This window comes from Etheostoma spectabile, chromosome 18, assembly GCF_008692095.1.
Source record: "Etheostoma spectabile isolate EspeVRDwgs_2016 chromosome 18, UIUC_Espe_1.0, whole genome shotgun sequence".
NCBI classification, from domain to species: domain Eukaryota; kingdom Metazoa; phylum Chordata; class Actinopteri; order Perciformes; family Percidae; genus Etheostoma; species Etheostoma spectabile.
The window spans coordinates 5432056-5450574 of NC_045750.1; the positions used below are offsets into that span (position 1 = coordinate 5432056).

Genomic DNA, 18519 nt, shown 5'->3' on the forward strand with positions numbered 1-18519 from the left:
TAGGGAGCGCAGCAGACAGGCACTTCTTGTTAAATTACTTCCTATTTTGAATGTTTGAACTTTTGCATGTGCGTGTGCGTGTGCGTGTGCGTGTGCTTGTGCGTGTGTCGTGTGTGTTTTGTGTGTGTGTGTGTGTGTGTGTGTGTGTGTGTGTGTGTGTGTGTGAGTGATATTGTGAAGACCTGCTGCGTGCCACTGGGCAATGAGCATATTGTACTGCATCTTTAATATTTGTGTCCTTGTACCATTTTTCTTCATGTGGACTTTAATAAATGGTTAAAGTGTGTGTGTGTGTGTGTGTGTGTGGTGTGGTTTCCCATCAGGCCTCAGGGCAGGTGACGAGGTTCTGGCGGTGAACGGGGCGGTGCTGTCCGGTCTGGACCTGGACCTGATGCAGAGCGTCTTCAGCCACAGGAAGCTGCAGCTGCTGCTGCGGAGAGACGGGGCGCCCGGCCCCCCCGCTGACCACTGCCAGCCCCCGGACCCCCACAGCTGGACCAACACCGGTACGACAAAACACTGCGTTTAACACTTTTTTGGACGCTTTATTTAATAGTTTTCAACACAATTTTTGTTGTAGTTAAGTTTTTAGCCCCCGGTGCCTCCAGACCCCCACACCTGGACCAGCACCAGTACCACAAACACACATTTAAGAGTTTTGTTTTTGGTGGTTTCTTTTACCTTTCTGTCACCTTTTTGTGTTTTAGCATTTTATGTTTTTCACGTTTTTCTGGACATTTTTGGTGCTTTTTTCTAATAATTCAAGTAAGTGTTCTAGCCCCTGGCCCCTCTAGACCCCCACACAAAATATGTGTCAAACTATTCTGAATGAAGACGTCCCGGCCTACAGATCCTATCCTACAGAAAACATCTTTGTTTGGTACAGATCCGCAATAAATGAGAATAATCATACAAAAATGATCATTCCCTCTAACATCGTGAATCATATCGCAGTATCAGTCAAAATAATCGCAACTAGATATGTTTCTCATATCTTGCAGTCCTAATTTAAAGATGAATGTCTGATTTGGAGAATAAGACTTTGGGCTAACCGATCCGTCATAAGTTAAATTCAGGACACGTCTTTTTATTTTCTAAAACTTTAAAAGAAAAGTCTGAATCACAACAGAATATTCAGAGCTGGATCTTGATTTCTCAGGTTCTCCAGACGGCGCCCTGCTTCCTGTTTGTGACAGCGTTTCATCATATACATCACGGTCTGAAGACGGCGAGCTGCAGAGACAGGTGAGAAATTCACTTTGTAACGAGGTTACATATATATATATATTTTTTAATTTGCTCTCACAATCTCTTCCCACTGCCAGGGTAGCAACTGAAATAAAAGGCTAAAGCAAGTACAGTTTATGGAAAGCACAAGTGTAATTATGGTTAGATCTTGGTTCCTGACTGATATAGAAGTGAAATTGATAAGCATCATCGGCTTTTTTGATACAAGGACGGATAAGGTTGTGTAGGCTACATAGACCGGGAAGAAAAACCATACCGCTCAAATAGGTAGTAATCTGGAAATGACGATACATCTATAGTCGGGCCTCAGTATCCTCTTCCGACGTGTTTACCTGCCTGAGAAGTAAAACAGCTTCAGTTAAGCAACATTTAATAATCCAACACATTTATGTGTTCATGCAGATAACAAACTGCGCTAAAATGCACCTAATACAATATGTTCAGGTGCATTCTAGGCGTGCTGGTCTTACAGGGAGGTGTGTTCAGGTGCATTCTGGGCGTGCTGGTCTTACAGGGAGGTGTGTTCAGGTGCATTCTGGGCGATGCTGGTCTTACAGGGAGGTGTGTTCAGGTGCATTCTGGGCGTGCTGGTCTTACAGGGAGGTGTGTTCAGGTGCATTCTGGGCGTATTGCTATCTTGAGTCAGCGGCCATTGACCAACAAAAACCTGGTCTAAGTCTAAGTCAGTAATGCAGCATTTCATTGTTATTTTAACAGAGCATTAGTAAAATGATGCTAGGCTCGTGCACAGGGACGCAAACTATGCTTGTTACACACACACAGGGACACACACTTTGCTTGTTACACACACACAGGGACACACACTATGCTTGTTACACACACAGGGCACACACTATGCTTGTTACACACACAGGGACACACACTTTGCTTGTTACACACACACAGGGACACACACTATGCTTGTTACACACACAGGGACACACACTATGCGTGTTACACACACACACAGGGACACACACTATGCGTGTTACACACACACACAGGGACACACACTATGCTTGTTACACACACACAGGGACACACACTATGCTTGTTACACACACAGGGACACACACTATGCTTGTTATGTACTTAGTTACATTCCTCCACTGGTTTCCTTCACTGAACATCCTCACCTGCAGAAATCTTTTCCTTTCCTTTCCCACAATCCCTCTGTGCTTCCTGGAGCTCAGCCACTTCCTGGGGTAGATAATCTGATAATCCAGGTTTACTCCTTCAGGAGTGTTGGTGTGTAGAGGCTGCGGGGGATTAATGGCGTCCGCTCGTAGGACCTGCGGTGAGAAGTGGTAAATGTTTGCTGTAATGGCTCCCGGAGACGACCTCTGACCCCGACGCCCCTGCTCTCGCTCTCCATGGGCGCCCTGTGCTGGGTGCTGCCGCCCGAGGAGGACGAGGAGAGGCTGGAGGAGGCGGAGGAGGCGGGGGAGATGTTTCCCGGGGTGGGGTTGGTGGAGCGGCTGCTGGAGGAGGCGGCACGCTGCTTGAGCTGCCGGTGGCCGTCAGACAGCCTCGTCCTGCTGGTAAACCATGTCATTCGTAGTCGTTTTAACTTTGAATTGAGCGGCGCCGGCAGCCATTATCCTGCGTACATTTGAGTTTTGTTGCTGTTGTTGTTGTTGTTGTTGTTGTTGAGGGAATGGGAACAGCTGGACCAGCATCGGTCTGGACGGTTTATTTAATAGTTGTTGCCATTTTTTGGAACAATTCTGTCCCCTTTGTTTGACTAATTGTAATTCTTAATGTTTTTCAACGCTTTTTTACGCTTTTCCGACATTTTTTTTTGTTTTCTGCACATATTTTGTTGTTGTCGTTTTTACAAGTTAGCTTTTTAGCCCCCGCCGCCTCCGGACCCCCACACTGTTTTTTTTTATGTTTCTGTCACTTTTGTTTGACTTTTTAGTGTCTAGTACTTTTTTAAAAATGTTCTTGTAGTTTGGTTTTTAGTCCCCGGCACCTCCGGACCCCCACACCTGGACCAGCACCACAACCACACATTTAAGATTGTTTAACAGTGTTTTTTAGTGTTTTTTCTTTCTGTCATCTTTTCCAACATTTTTATTAGTAAGTATTTTGGCACTTTTCTCTACACTTCTGTTTTTCACAATTTTCTGGACATTTTTGGCGTTTTTTCTTAATAAGTAAAGTGTTTTAGCCCCTGGCCCCTCCGGACCCCAACACCTGGACCAGATCGCTTCTATTCTGCTTTTTTGTTCCTTTTTTTTTCCCGACGTTTTTCTTACTTTTGTTGTCTTATATTATTGGCGATGTGTTGCTAACTGAATGGAGGATTTAGAGCTCTGCTTTCTCTACCTTTTCTCTGCTCTGTTTGGAGTGCTTTAATAAACCGTTACTGCTGGCAAACGGACAGAGAGACAGAGAATATTGCATTAGTCCACGTTCTTTCAGCAACATTTATAATATATGTATAAAATAATATGGTTACACTTTACTTATGCTATCTACATGAGTGACATGACACTGTCATGAACACATGCATCCTAACCCTAACCATCACTTGTCATGACAAAACCGAGTGACTCAGGATGCGTTCTGTCATAAATGTTTATGACTTGTTTATGACACCTCGTTGTGAAACAATTATGATAAAACGGAGAGGTTGAAATGTTTATTTATGAAAATAGCCGCCCACGTGTAACTGTAGTCTTACTGTCCATATAGCTCTGTTGTTGTTGCCTTTTGTTGTTCAGCTTTTAGACACGTTTCCTGTGATATAAAAGAGCGCTTGAGGCAGTTCTGGGAGGTTCCAGCTCAAATAAAATCAGGAAAGGACGTTTCTGTCTGAGGCGCAACGTGGAGACAAGTCTGTTGTAGATGGTCGGAGCATGGTCGTCTGTTACTAAAAGGTGTGTGTGTGTGTGTGTGTGTGTGTGTGGGTGTGGGGGTGTGTGTGTGTGTGTATGTGAGAATGTGAATGCGAAGCGAACACTGAATTCATCAGCCTGTCAGCAGTTTATTAGAGCGCGGCAGCAAAGATTAGTATGATGAACGAGGCGGCTGGTTGGTCGTCCTCCTTCAGGGTCAAACTCACAACGTTGCATTCAAATGTTTCTCTATTTTCTGACATTCATATCCTCTGTTTGATGTTTACTATTTAAACTAAGATTTCTTTTTAATCATTGTGATATCAACCGGCGCAATCAACACATGGCGAAGATACTCCGATATTTTTGTTGGTTGAAAGTAAATATCAGCAGAAAACAGCACTTCAAAATGTAGCTGTCATTCAAGAATATTTTTTGGGGCTTTCCCCTTTATTGGATAGTGACAGTGGATAGATAGGAAAGGGGGAGAGAGATGGGGTGACATGCAGCAAATGGCCGCTGCAGAGGACTCAAACCCGAACCCAAACCCAGGCCGCTGCAGAGGACTCGGCCTACACGGCGCACACAGTGGTGTAGTCTACGTGATACGAAGGTTTACGCACTATACCCACTAGAAAGCTCCAGGATTCCGATATATATATATACCCATTTAAAAATGCCCAATGACACACAACAACATACTTTCCATTATAATTTTGATATTTTTGAATTATGTGTTTTTCTTCTTCACATGGCTAAATAAAGGTATTTCCACCATAAGTTGGTGCATAAAATTGTATACAAATGCAGGAAATAAAGACTCTGACGCTCAAAATAAGCCTGGGGACACCCAGACCAACTATGATACCCCTCCCTCTCCCAAAGGCAGATTCTGGCCTATATATTTATTTATTTATTTATTTATTTATTTATTTATTTATTTATATACAGTACAGTCTACCCACTGCAATAGATTAGACTACATCATTAGACCCACGCTCTTACTGGGTGAGCTAGGTGTCGCCCCAGTTCTGCATTTTACATTCAATTCAATGTTGAAATAAACAAAGAAAAAAAGAGTTTGTTGTTTGTAGTTTGTTGTATTTTAGCAGAATACTGAAAGCAGCAGAACTGAGAACACTTTCATATCTATTTATCACAAGTTATATTGTTATTGCGATTTTCAACCTTATTGCATCTTCATATCGTGAAGCTCTAGTCCAAATGCAGATGGAGCTGAACACTTAAACATGAGGGAAGCATCAACAAGAGTCTTAAAGGAGCCCTTCCACACGTATCTCATGACTGTGGTAATGTCTGAAATTCTACCACGGACTGTGTAACTTGGTTCCCTTGTTTCAAGTCATTCTAGGAAACAAATGAATGTTTATATTAATTCTTTCTGCAATCTTAGACACATGTTAATGCACTCTGCTTTTATTTGTCCTCGTAGGACGTGGAGCGGGTTCACACCCTGTACCAAACCTTCTCAGAGCGGCGAGCGGCGGACGCCGACGTTCTCAGGAACCCGTACAGCCAGGAGGCCGGCCCGCAGCCCGCCGGCCCTGCAAGCCCCGCCCACCTGAGCGTGTGTCAGCGTCTGCGGCGAGTCATCGAGGAACTGGTCGACACCGAGAAGTCCTACGTCAACGTCAGTACTACGAGTGTAACATTGCTAAATAACATAAGCTGAAATCCTTTTCATCCAGTTGAATTTTTTTGTTTGTTTTTCTTTAGGTTTTTATTAATTGTCAGTTTACTAAAAATAGTTTTTCACTGCTTTTCACACCTGACTACTGCTAATGCTGCTTTCACTGCTCATAATATTTCTATTTCTATACTTTTATAAACACTCGTCTAAAGCAAATCTCTAAAACTTCAATTTGTCTCTGTCAGGATCTGGTGTGTCTGTTTGACATCTACCTGACGCCGCTGCAGAAGGAGACCTTCCTCAGTAAAGAAGAGGTACAAATTCACACAAACACTTTTAAAGGTCCTATGACATGCTGCTTTTTGGATCAGTATGATCCCCTAATACTGTAGCTGAAGTCTCTTTATATAGACCTTAGTGGTCCCCTATACTGTATCTGAAGTCTCTTTATATAGACCTTAGTGGTCCCCTAATACTGTATCTAAAGTCTCTTTTATATAGACCTTAGTGGTCCCTAATACTGTATCTGAAGTCTCTTTTATATAGACCTTAGTGGTCCCCTAATACTGTATCTGAAGTCTCTTTTATATAGACCTTAGTGGTCCCCTAATACTGTATCTGAAGTCTCTTTTATATAGACCTTAGTGGTCCCCTAATACTGTATCTGAAGTCTCTTTCCCAAAATTCAGCCTTGGTGCAGAATTTCAACCACTAGAGCCAGTCTCACAATGAGCTTTCCATAGGATGTGCCATTTCTGTGTCTAGCTTTAAATGCTATGGGCAAGGTGGAGGGTGGGGGTTTGGCCTTGACCAACTGCCATGCTTTGGCCCATCTGAGCTTTCATTTTCTCAAAGGCAGAGCGGGATACCCAGGGCTCGGTTTACACCTATCACCATTTCTAGCCACTGGGGGACCATAGGCAGGCTGGGGGAACTCATATTAATGTTAAAACAAACTCATAAAGTGTAATTTTCATGCCATGGGACCTTTTAAAATGATGAACCATTGTTGTCGGTGTGTCTGACCGCTGCGTCTCTCCCTCAGATGGAGGCGTTGTTCGGCAGCCTGCCTGAGATGTTGGACTTTCAGAGAGTTTTTCTGCAGACGCTGGAGGAGAGGATCGCCTCCTGCCCCAACTTCAGCCACTTGGAAACCCCCGCACAATTTAAGGTAAAGATTCAGCCAGGTATACAATGGATCCAAGGTTAATTTGGGTTCAACATTAGGGGGGTTTAGATCTCCAACTATCTGGGGAGGTCCCGAGACATGGATTCTTTTTTCAAAGCCACAATGACATAAAAAACACAGTGAAAACTGAAAATGAAACGTAGAAAAAAGCATGCTGCATGCTGATTGGCTCACTTTAAGTAGTGAAATTGGATATTGAATGATGAGGCATTTTTCAATACTCAATACTTTGTCGGTTCCTAAACAGAATTTGTTGCCCAGCCCTACTTTTTGGTGGACTTTACCAGCCCTGTTGTGCCAGATTTTTGAAAACCTTCTCTTTGCTCAAAGGAACTCCTTTTCTCATTGGGCGGGTCGTTTCTCTACTACGCCGACCACTTCAAGCACTACAGCGGCTTCTGTGCCAACCACATCAAAGTCCAGAAAGTTCTGGAGAGAGGTGAGTTTCATCTGTCATACTGCACAAACATACTTTACATCTAAATGCTTTATTTATTCATTTACATTATCTGGAAAATATCAAACTCCTGACAAGAGACAAAACACACATTTATTACAGGGTTTCTGTGGTCTCTTAAAAAGTCTTAAAGCACTCATATTATGCTTATTTTCAGGTTCAAAATTGGTCTCTGTTTTAGATACAGAGTGAGACATTTCACTTCTAAACTATCTTTTTATTATTATTTAATAGTTATCTAGCTAATGTGATCTTACCTAACTACTGCACATTTGTGACTCCCAACAAAGATATAGAAGTGAGATTTCTTACTCTGTAGCTAAAACAAGTGTGATGTCTCACTCTGTAGCCAAAACAGAAACCTAAACACACAGGGGGAAAACAGGATCTGCAGCAATCTGCAGTACAAAAATATGGTGTTTTTTGAAGATGAATCCATCTAAACCTATTCTGGTACAACCTCAAAATACAATTATGAATCTGAAAATAAGCAGAATATAGGCGATTAAAATTTGACTTGGTGAAACCTGCAGATAATCCTGTATTGTAAAATATTTTTGGGCTACGTTGTTTTCATTGATTTATTTACTGCTGGGGCACTAATTGCCACCAAACGTAATTGCATTTTGTTCATACAGTGACAGTAAAGTATCTTGAAGCTTGAATGAAAGTCAGAGCATTGTTCTGATGATTATCCATTTTCACAGCGAAGACAGACGGCGCCTTCAAGCACTTCCTGGAGGCGAGGAATCCGACCAATCAGCACTCGTCGTCTCTGGAGTCGTACCTGATCAAACCTGTTCAGAGAGTCCTGAAGTACCCGCTGCTGCTGAGAGAGCTGGTGTCTCTGACCGACCCCGAGAGCCTCGAGCACACTCACCTGACAGGTATCTGAGATCAACCCTGCAGCCTGTAGGGGGCGCTGAGGAGAGGGGAAGCCCCGCCACTTCCTGTGGAACAACATTGGACCTTATTCCAGAAAAATAATGACGGATATAGACAAATAATGTTTTGATTCTGTTTGAATTGAGCCATGAATTACACATATGTTTGTCAGTTTTTTTCAATGTTTTTGCCATTCCCTCCCCGTCCTGTGGATAAAAACTTTGCTGATTGCTGACTGTAATCTCCGTGTTGACTGTAATCTCTGTGCTGACTGTAATCCCTCTGTGCTGACTGTAATGACTGTAGTCCCTCCGTGCTGACTGTAATCCCTCTGTGCTGACTGTAATCCCTCCGTTCTGACTGTAATCCCTCATCTGACTGTAATCCCTCAGTTCTGACTGTAATCCCTCCGTGCTGACTGTAATCTCTGTGCTGACTGTAATCCCTCCGTTCTGACTGTAATCTCCGTGCTGACTGTAATCTCCGGGTGACTGTATCCCCCGTGCTGACTGTAATCCCTCCGGGTGACTGTAATCCCTCCGTGCTGACTGTAATCCCTCCGTGCTGACTGTAATCCCTCTGTGCTGACTGTAATCTCCTTGCTGACTGTAATCCCTCCGTGTTGACTGTAATCCCTCCGTGTTGACTGTAATCCCTCTGTTCTGACTGTAATCCCTCTGTGCTGACTGTAGTTTCTGTGCTGACTGTAGTCTCCGTGCTGACTGTAGTCTCCGTGCTGACTGTAGTCTCCGTGCTGACTGTAATCTCCGTGCTGACTGTAATCCCTCCGTGCTGACTGTAGTCTCTGTGCTGACTGTAGTCTCTGTGCTGACTGTAATCCCTCTCGCTGTTCCGGACTGTAATATCCGTGCTGACTGTAATCTCCGTGCTGACTGTAATCTCCGTGCTGACTGTAGTCTCTGTGCTGACTGTAGTCTCTGTGCTGACTGTAGTCTCTGTGCTGACTGTAGTCTCTGTGCTGACTGTAATCCCTCCGTGCGGACTGTAATATCCGTGCTGACTGTAATCTCCGTGCTGACTGTAATCTCCGTGCTGACTGTAATCTCCGTGCTGACTGTAATCTCTGTGCTGACTGTAATCTCTGTGCTGACTGTAATCTCTGTGCTGACTGTAATCTCCGTGCTGACTGTAATCTCCGTGCTGACTGTAATCTCTGTCCTGACTGTAATCTCCGTGCTGACTGTAATCTCCGTGCTGACTGTAATCTCCGTGCTGACTGTAATCTCCGTGCTGACTGTAATCTCCGTGCTGACTGTAATCTCTGTGCTGACTGTAATCCCTCTGCTGTCCACACAGAGGCGCTGAGAGCGATGGAGAAGGTGGCGACTCACATCAACGAGATGCAGAAGATCTACGAAGATTATGGCTGCGTGTTCGACCAGCTGGCCGCCGAGCAGAGCGCGCCCGACAAACAGGTAACACTTCACACACACACACACACACACACACACACACACACTTACACACTTAACCATCCCGTTCCCATGTGTCACAAAACCGTAAATCCACCCACAACCTTTCCCTAAACCTAACCGCGTCGAAAGGGACGCCAATAGTCCCGAAGGAGACGACCAAGCTCATTGTGGAACCAGCTCTAGTGACTGTAATTCTGCCCCAAGGCTGAATTTTGGGAAACAGACTTCAGATACAGTATTAGGGGACCACTAAGGTCTATATAAAAGAGACTTCGATACAGTATTAGGGGACCACTAGGTCTATAAAAAGAGACTTCAGATACAGTATTAGGGGACCACTAAGGTCTATAAAAAAGAGACTTCAGTACGTATTAGGGACCACTAGGCTATAAAAGAGACTTCAGATACAGTATTAGGGGACCACTAAGGTCTATATAAGAGACTTCAGATACAGTATAGGGGACCACTAAGGTCTATAAAAGAGACTTCAGATACAGTATTAGGGGACCACTAAGGTCTATATAAAAGAGACTTCAGATACAGTATTAGGGGACCACTAAGGTCTATATAAAAGAGACTTCAGCTACAGTATTAGGGGACCACTAAGGTCTATATAAAAGAGACTTCAGCTACAGTATTAGGGGACCACTAGGTCTATATAAAAGCATCCAAAGAGCACCATGTCATGGGAAATTTTGTATCAACCCACTTGTGCCTTTCGGACAATTTAGAAATCTGTTTTTAATCCTCCAAACTTCAACTTGTAATTGCTTTACCTAATTGTACGTTCTTTTATTATCTAATTGTACTTTACTTTTCTTTTGCATTCTTTCTTTTCTAATTCATTCATCAAATTATTGTCCCAGTTCAGAAAGTTTTAGTCTTTTCTATGTTTCTATGACGACGCTGTTTCTTTTTCTGTGTGTTGTTTTGTTTTTTTTTCCTTGTAATTTGATGCGTTGTGTTGTAAATAAGAGCCGCCCCCTCAATGATCTTTCCCCCCCCCCCCCCCCCCCCCCCCCCCCTCGTGCAGGTGACCCGAGATCTCCATGGGTGAGTTCCTGGTCCATTCGTCGGTGGTTTGGTTTGAACCCGTTGCCCTCTCTGGGACGCCTGAGGAAAGAACCGGAGCTCACGCTGTTCGGTGGTCCACACTCTGAGTATTCACAGAGAGGCGTAAGTCTGCCCCTCCTGTGACTGACAACACACACACACACACACACAACACACACACACCACACACACCACACACAAAACAAACCACCACCCAGTAACGTTACATCCTGGTACCAAACATATAGACATTGTAGCTTCAGAGAGATGTCATTCAGACATTTTGTGGTTGTCGTTTTTTCTAATGATGTGTTTTTATTTTTATATAAAGTCTTGGACTTTGAGAGTTTGACTAAAAACTGAGACTTTCCTCACTCTCTAAATTATCCTTAAAACTGACGGACATCATATGTTCAAACGGGATCTAATAATTTAATTAGTCTGTTTTCTTTCCGATTTTTTTCAAATACATCGCACTTTTGCCGCATAAATTGCCAATTTTTGCACAAATAACATGGGACTTGCATAATTTCATAATCCTTGCATTTTTGTTGCAAAAAAGTCACATATCTTAGCAGAAAGTTGAAAAATGTTGTTTACTTCACACAAGAGCAGCCATGGGAACGTTATGAAGTGACGTAATTGCGCAACAAGACAGTCTCTTTTTCATCAAACCAAGTTCCCGTAATTTCATCGCATAAAATTGCTTAAATATCCCACGTGTTCATCGCATTTTTTATGAACACGTGCCGCATAATCAAGGACAATAGGATAATCAAAACCTCCGCATTTGTCTGGAAGGATTTTTGTTTTTGATGCTTCATGGTGCAGATGAGTTTGAGTGTTGTGATGTTGAGTTTCATCCTGTTGTGTCCTCAGTGTTTAAACGGGCCGTCATCCTGGTGTACCGTGAGAACATCAAGCTGAAGAAGAGAATGGTGAGTCAGAGAGGAGAGAGAGAGAGAGAGAGAGGAGAGAGAGAGAGAGAGACAGCCCTAATATTTGTTATTCTATGTCAGCAGTTGTCAACGCATCACTTGTTTCCCATCTGAGTTTTTTTCCATCTCAGTGGTCCTTTAAATAAACATAAAACTCAAAGGTCACACAATAATTGTAATATTTGTGATTTATAAAGTTTGTTCTCCGTCTCTGTTGGACAGACTGGCTCTCGCTCAGCTGATCTAGACCCCTTCAGGTTCCGCTGGTTAATCCCGGTTTCAGCAGTTCAAGTCCGACCGGCCAACATCACAGGTCAGTAAACAAGTTAATCATGGCCGTGTGAATCCATCTGTGTAGGTTTGAGTGTCCAGCAGGCGGCGCTGTCTGCAGCGCTGGACTGTAACCAAGAACATTTACTCTAGTACTGTACTTCAGTCCAGATGTTGAGGTACTTGTACTTTGAGTCTTGTCTTTTCATGCCACTTTCTACTTCTACTCCGCTACTTCAGAGAGAAATATGGTACTTTTTACTCCACTACATCTGACAGCTTAAGTTTCTATTTACTTTTACTACAGTAAAGGACCTGAATACTTGTCCCAGCGCTTCCTGTCTGCAGCTAACACACCTGTCCTGCCGTGTGTTTTCAGGCTCGGAGAACCAGTGTGTGTGGGAGCTCGTTCACAGCCGGTCGGAGGTTGAAGGACGACCAGAGACGGTGTTTCAGCTCTGCAGCAGGTAGGACAACTGTCAATCAATCAGTCAGAGTTTTTAAATAGATTTTTGTGAATATAAAAAACAGGAAAACAGCTCCTTGTGATATTTACAAGTTCCAAATGATTCAATTCAATTCAATTCAACTTTATTGTCATTGCACTGTCACAAGTACAAGCAACGAAATGTGATCCACATCTATCCAGAATTGCTATACAGGGTATAAATATTGTATATAATTTTATGTATAAGCAATGTAATAGTAAGGAACTTTAAAATGTTGTGTAAAAATATATAATATAAATATGGGAGCTCTATGACAGATTTATACAGATTATACAGAGTATAAAGTATATGTATAGCAAAAAGTAAATAATTGTAAGGGACTATAAAATGTAGTGTATAATATAACTATGGGAGGTCTATGCACAGATTATACAGAATATACAGGAGTTAGTAAAAGGATTGTTAGTAAAAGGATTATATATGTATTAGCGGATTTATAATACAGGATAAATATGGCAGATTCGATTTACAGATATATAACGATTATATACATATGTGTATGTGTGGGACAGTCCATGGTGTGCGTGTGAGGGCAGTCCATGTATTATTATTGTATGGGTGGACGGGGGGGTTGCCATTCTTATAGTTGTATCAGGAGGCGTTCAGAAGCGTGACAGCTGTAGGAAGAAGCTGTTCCGGTGCCTGGTGGTTCTGGTCCGTAAGCTTCTGTAACGCCTCCCAGAAGGCAAGAGGGAGAAGAGTGTATGTGCAGGGTGAGTGGAATCCTTTGTGATTTTCCCGGCCCTTTTCAGACACCGCTTCCTGTAGATGTCCTTGATGGTAGGGAGTGGTGCCCCTGCGATGTGCTGGGCAGTTTTTCACCACCCTCTGCAGTGCCTTCCGATCGGCGACAGAACAGTTCCCATACCAAACAGTAAAACAGTTAGTGAGGATGCTCTCAATGGTACTGCGGTAAAAGTTTTTGAGGATCCCTGAGGACAGATGGTTCTTCTTCAGGGTCCTCATGAAGAACAGGCGCTGGTGCGCCTTTTTGATAAGTTTGGAGCAGTTGGTCGTCCAGTTCAGGTCCTCAGAGATGTGGACACCCAGGAACTTAAAGCTGTCCACACGCTCCACCGCTGTCCCCTTGATGTGGATGGGTGGGTGTAGGTCAGCGTTTCTCCTGAAGTCCACAATGAGTTCCTTGGTTTTTTCGGTGTTCAGCTGCAAGTTGTTTTTGTCGCACCAGTCAGCCAGACGGTCCACCTCCTCCCTGTAGGCAACCTCATCGTTGTCTCTAATGAGGCCAATCACCGTGGTGTCGTCTGCAAACTTGATAATGGCGTTGGAGCCATGGACAGGTCTTCAAATGATGCTTGAAGAAATAACATGTTTGATTGTAATTGAGTTGTTTTTAATGTACACGTATATTTATTTCCCTGACCTTTATCTATCGTTGTGAGGACCACCTCAAAAGTCAGGAAATTGTGTCCTTTTCTCTTCAAAAGGTGACTTGCTTTTAAGGTTAGAATAGTTGAAAAGTTATCAGCAACCAGTTTGATAATCAACTGATTGTTAAAGTTAATAAATAACAAAGCATCGGCTTCGGCCTTTTCCTTTTTGGACTCACTGAACATATTGTTATTGTTTCTTCCTTTTGGTTTGGTATGTTGCAACGCACATGTTGTGTTTTTATTTTTATTCTTTATTTTTGTTTGTAATAAAAGAAGGGAATGAGCCGTACTTTTGGTTCTGAGCGTTATGTCATCTATGTTTCAGTGGTTTGGACACGAAGGCCAGCGTGCTGCGAGCGCTGCGCGTCCTCCTCCGAGAGCGAGCGCCCGCCGGCTCCCTGAGGAGGATGCGGCTGTCCACGGCAGAGAGGAGGAGGCCGCAGCGATGTCGCTCCGACACCCAGGGGACGACTCCTCGTCATCATCAGCGGGCGGAGGAAAGCTGCAGCCCCGACGGCCACTCCCTTCTGGGAGAAACCTGCTCGGAGCCTCTGCTGCCGAGCCGCGCCGCCGCAGCCGCCAACACCGCAGGGAAGAGGACGCGACTCTGCTCGCTGACCGGCGAGCTGGAGGCGCAGCTGCAGAGGCTCAACTTCACCGAGGAGGACACGGAGCGAGGAGCGGCGGCGCGAGCCTCTCAGAGCGGCAGGCAAAGGCGGAGCTCCAGTCTGCAGCGAAGCCCTGGGGGCGACGGGCTGGACTTCAGCTGCCCGCTGGAGAGAGACTTCAGCGTTCAGAGCATGACCTCCATGATCAACGAGGACTGTTTCTACGACAGTGTGCTGGGGATGCAGAATGCTGCTTTTCACACGCTACCGAGCTAACATGCTAACAGTTGGGGTGTAGTGCCCCCCGAGCGTGCCAGAACAAAGCTCCGCCACATTTTTCTCTCCGAGCGAGCGATTAAACGGGTTCCCCAGCTTTTTCCCAAATTTGTAGCTATCAAATCACAATACATGCAAATTGCATTACAAATAGAATCTGCACCCATGTTACGTGAAAGAATCAAATTAGTACAATAGCACATCGTCCCAGCCCTAATATTAATAATTCTAGGAGTTCTCAAACGCATCACTCAAACGACGCATCTGATTTTTATTTCATCTCAGAGGTCTAAGACGATTGGCAATAACAAAATAGCATTTAATCAACTCACTTATAATTACAAAGCAACTTACATTTAGGTTTAGTTATCAGTTTTCATGCTAAACTTTTTTACCAATACCAATTCTTCAGTATATTCGGTACATTTAACGTCACAAAGTACGGGCTGGTTTCAGATTAAATTGTGGTCTAGTCTGGATGCGGACCCTAGTCCGCACTTTGAGAAAGCCCTGACACAGAATATTCTCGGTTTGCATAATACCGTTGAAACTTATGTTTTCTAAGCACTTGAAATACCAGTTAACATTAAAGCGTTTGTCACGTAGGAACAGTAGATTTATTTATTTTGGACAATGCACATTAATCAACATTTCTGTAACTGCGCCAGTGTTAGCCAGTGGGCTAATTTTCAACTATAGTCCTAGTTACCCAGCATGCATGCAGGAAGAAAACCGGAGTACTCGGAGGAAACCCATGCAAACATGGAGGGAACATGCAAACGAATGAATCTGGATTCAAACCCAGAACCTTCTAGCTGTGAGGCAGACGCTCTAACCCCTGAGCCACCGTGCTGCCTGTGGTTGCCTCTTGGTTAAACAGTGGTTACATAACCTTGGAAACAAGCCATAATTTAACGTTGGGTACGCTCTGGCATTCAAACAGATAGCACTACACCCCTGGCTAACACGCTAACGTGGAAGAGGAGGCTGATGATGGAGCTGGAGCCCGGGAGGGAAAGGTACTCTCCAGATCTGCAGAACCTTTATCAGACCTGCAGCGGGTTGTTTTTAACAGAAGGTTCCCACATCAACACAACATGAAGGATTAACACAGACGTGAACCCTAACACACTAACTGCTGCTAACTGTCATCTCCTCAAGATCACCGACGTCTGAGAGACATTTGGGATAGCACAAGCGTCTGATTGGCCGTGAGTTAACAATAACACCTACCTCTGGAAACTAACCAATTTTTTTTTTTTTTTTTTTTTTTTTTTAATTCCGTAAGAACTAATCCAATGAGCTGTGATACTTGATAAAGCAACGGCAGAAATTTCAGAAGTAGTTTTCAAGCATTTTAGTTTTCTTTGAACATTTTCCTCAGTGTCCGCCGACATCAAACAAACTGAAATAACTCGTCGCAGATTAAATGTTGAAAATCACATCAGAACAAATGCAAACTGGAGTAAACAGCCATATCAACTTCATAATTATTATATTTACACTGTGAGAAGAAACAAAATCTGATGAAATATTTCAACTCTATAGAGACAGAGCACATTTAAGTCCCGCCCCCACCGGAGGGATAACCAATCTCTGCTCTCCGTTGACTGCTTGAAGGTTTCCTCCTCTTTATTCTGTGAGTTAACAAACAGAAAGCTTCATATATGCTTCAAATATGAAGAAGTGAATTATCATCCGTAAACCTTTTATTTTATGATCATTCACTTAAAAATAAACCCCTCTGATGTTATTTGGTTTGAAAAATCACAACTGAATCCACGCTTCTGATGGGATCAGGATAATTTTTTTTTTTGGGACAAAATAATCCCAAACAAGGTTTGATGCCGATCAAATGTAAAATCGGATTACGTGATCGGATCTTGTCAGAATCCCTCATTTGCTTTTGAAAAACACATTTCCAAGATTTAAACCGCTCCGTGATCCTAGATTCCACTGGATTACTTTTGAAAAACTGGGCCCAGAAGCTTCATTTATCCATCACATCCTCCAAAACACTTCCAGGAACTACGGATTATTTTTTAACTTCAAAGATGTGTTGAGGAACGATGGAGTTGTCTTGATTCTGTCAGAAGAAAAGTTGTATTTTTATCAGGAACATTCTTCAAATGTCGGAAATAGCACGTTGGATTTAAGTTATTACGAGAACCAAACTGGAACCTAAAGAAGCAAAGACTCGGTCACTGCGAGTGATCTCAAATCCCTAAAAATCACAAACATCTGGAGCTCATTTATTTATTTTTAAGATTATTTTTGGGGCATTTTAGGCCTTTTTTATACAGGACAGCTGAAGAAGTGAAAGGGGAGAGAGGGGGGGGGGGGGGGGATCATGGAGCAAAGCAGGTTGGAGTTGAACCTGAGGTCGCTGCAACACGGACTAAGCCTTTATACATGGGGCGCACGCCCTGCCAGGTGAGCTACCCTGGGCCCCACCTGGAGCTCATTTATTTATTTTGAATTATTTTTATTAAAGATTTTTTTGGGACATTTTTTAGGCCTTTATTGACCGGACAGCTGAAGAAATGAAAGGGGGGAGAGAGGGGGGGGGGATGACATGCAGCCAAGGGCCGCAGGCTGGAGTCGAACCTGGGCCCACTGCTGCAAGGAGTGAACCTTTATATGTATGTGCTCTACCAACTGAGCTAACCGGGCGCGTGTTTTTTGAGAATATTTTTGGGCATTTTGGACCTTTTATCATACAGGACGGCTGGAGATGTGAGAGAAGGGAGTGACCTTCAGCGAAGGGCTGCGTGTCGGAGTTGAACCTGAGGCGACGCTCTGCCAGATGAGCTACCCTGGCGCCCCATCTGGAGCTCACTTATTCTTTACAAGACTACATTTCCCACAGTTTTTATTTGGGAAAGCCCTCGGTCTGATGGCTCTCTGCAAACTTCCTTTTTCACGTTTCAGTATCATGACTGTCGTCCTACATCGGAGCTCAGTGCGTTCTCGTAGAAGAGGATCGATCTTCACGAATTCAAAGAGCGATGTCGGACTCTTGTTCTCTTCTCTGCCTGAACGCGTCATTCCTCTAGCATCGTGTTGCGTAATGTCCGTGTTGTAAATGTTGTTCTTGTACAGTTTAGTTCCTCCGTTGTAGTTCTCTGTGTAACAGATATTTTCTTGACCAAAGCAGTAAAGTATCTGGAGCTGCTGGATCCAGTCCAAGCCTTTGAATATCCGCAGGTGGAGTTTTTGTATTTATAGTTTGTTTTGGGACGAAAAACACAACGAGGAAGAAGAAGAAGAAGAAGCCAGTGTTTAATTTTAAATAACTCCAGTTATTTTTTATTAACTGTTTAAAGTATTTGGTAATTTATTTTCTTAAATATTTTGTGTACGTCTTTTTAACGACTTGATGCTGTAAAAGCCCAATAAATGATATTTAATAAGTATTTAATTTAAGATTTATTGCACTTCAAATGCTGCACCTGGTCTCTTGTTTCTTATCAACAACAATGTATCTGAGATGTTTGTTTATATTTGTTTACTGAGTCACGGTTTTGATTTTAATTTGAAATTTACTGATAAGTCACAATCTGAAACTTCGAATTTAAAAATGGATTCGTCGATGCCACGCTGCCATGTCCCGTCCCGTCAGCTTGACAAGTGGAAAAAACACGTGTTGTGTTTGCGAAGTGCTGCGAATCAACCTCCTGTCACGTAGCTTCAGCCAATCAGAAGACAGCACGGCAGGTGGCACCCAGCGCAGATCACTGAGCCCCCGTGTGTTCCTTGAAG

At 43.4% G+C, this 18519-nt stretch overlaps 1 protein-coding gene across 1 annotated transcript in view; it reads left to right on the forward strand.

Moving 5' to 3' along the window:
• The window catches only part of tiam2b (TIAM Rac1 associated GEF 2b), a 56800-nt gene extending 38627 nt beyond the window's left edge, over window positions 1-18173 (forward strand). Inside the window, 14 exon segments of the mRNA XM_032543872.1 lie at window positions 324-506; window positions 1160-1245; window positions 5545-5742; window positions 5988-6056; window positions 6788-6913; window positions 7262-7370; window positions 8096-8275; window positions 9591-9713; window positions 10748-10794; window positions 10796-10853; window positions 11642-11700; window positions 11923-12013; window positions 12350-12437; window positions 14199-18173. Of these exon segments, the coding sequence (XP_032399763.1) occupies window positions 324-506; window positions 1160-1245; window positions 5545-5742; window positions 5988-6056; window positions 6788-6913; window positions 7262-7370; window positions 8096-8275; window positions 9591-9713; window positions 10748-10794; window positions 10796-10853; window positions 11642-11700; window positions 11923-12013; window positions 12350-12437; window positions 14199-14757 (1976 nt within the window). The 3' untranslated portion in view covers window positions 14758-18173.
• Window positions 18174-18519: the final 346 nt, after the last annotated feature.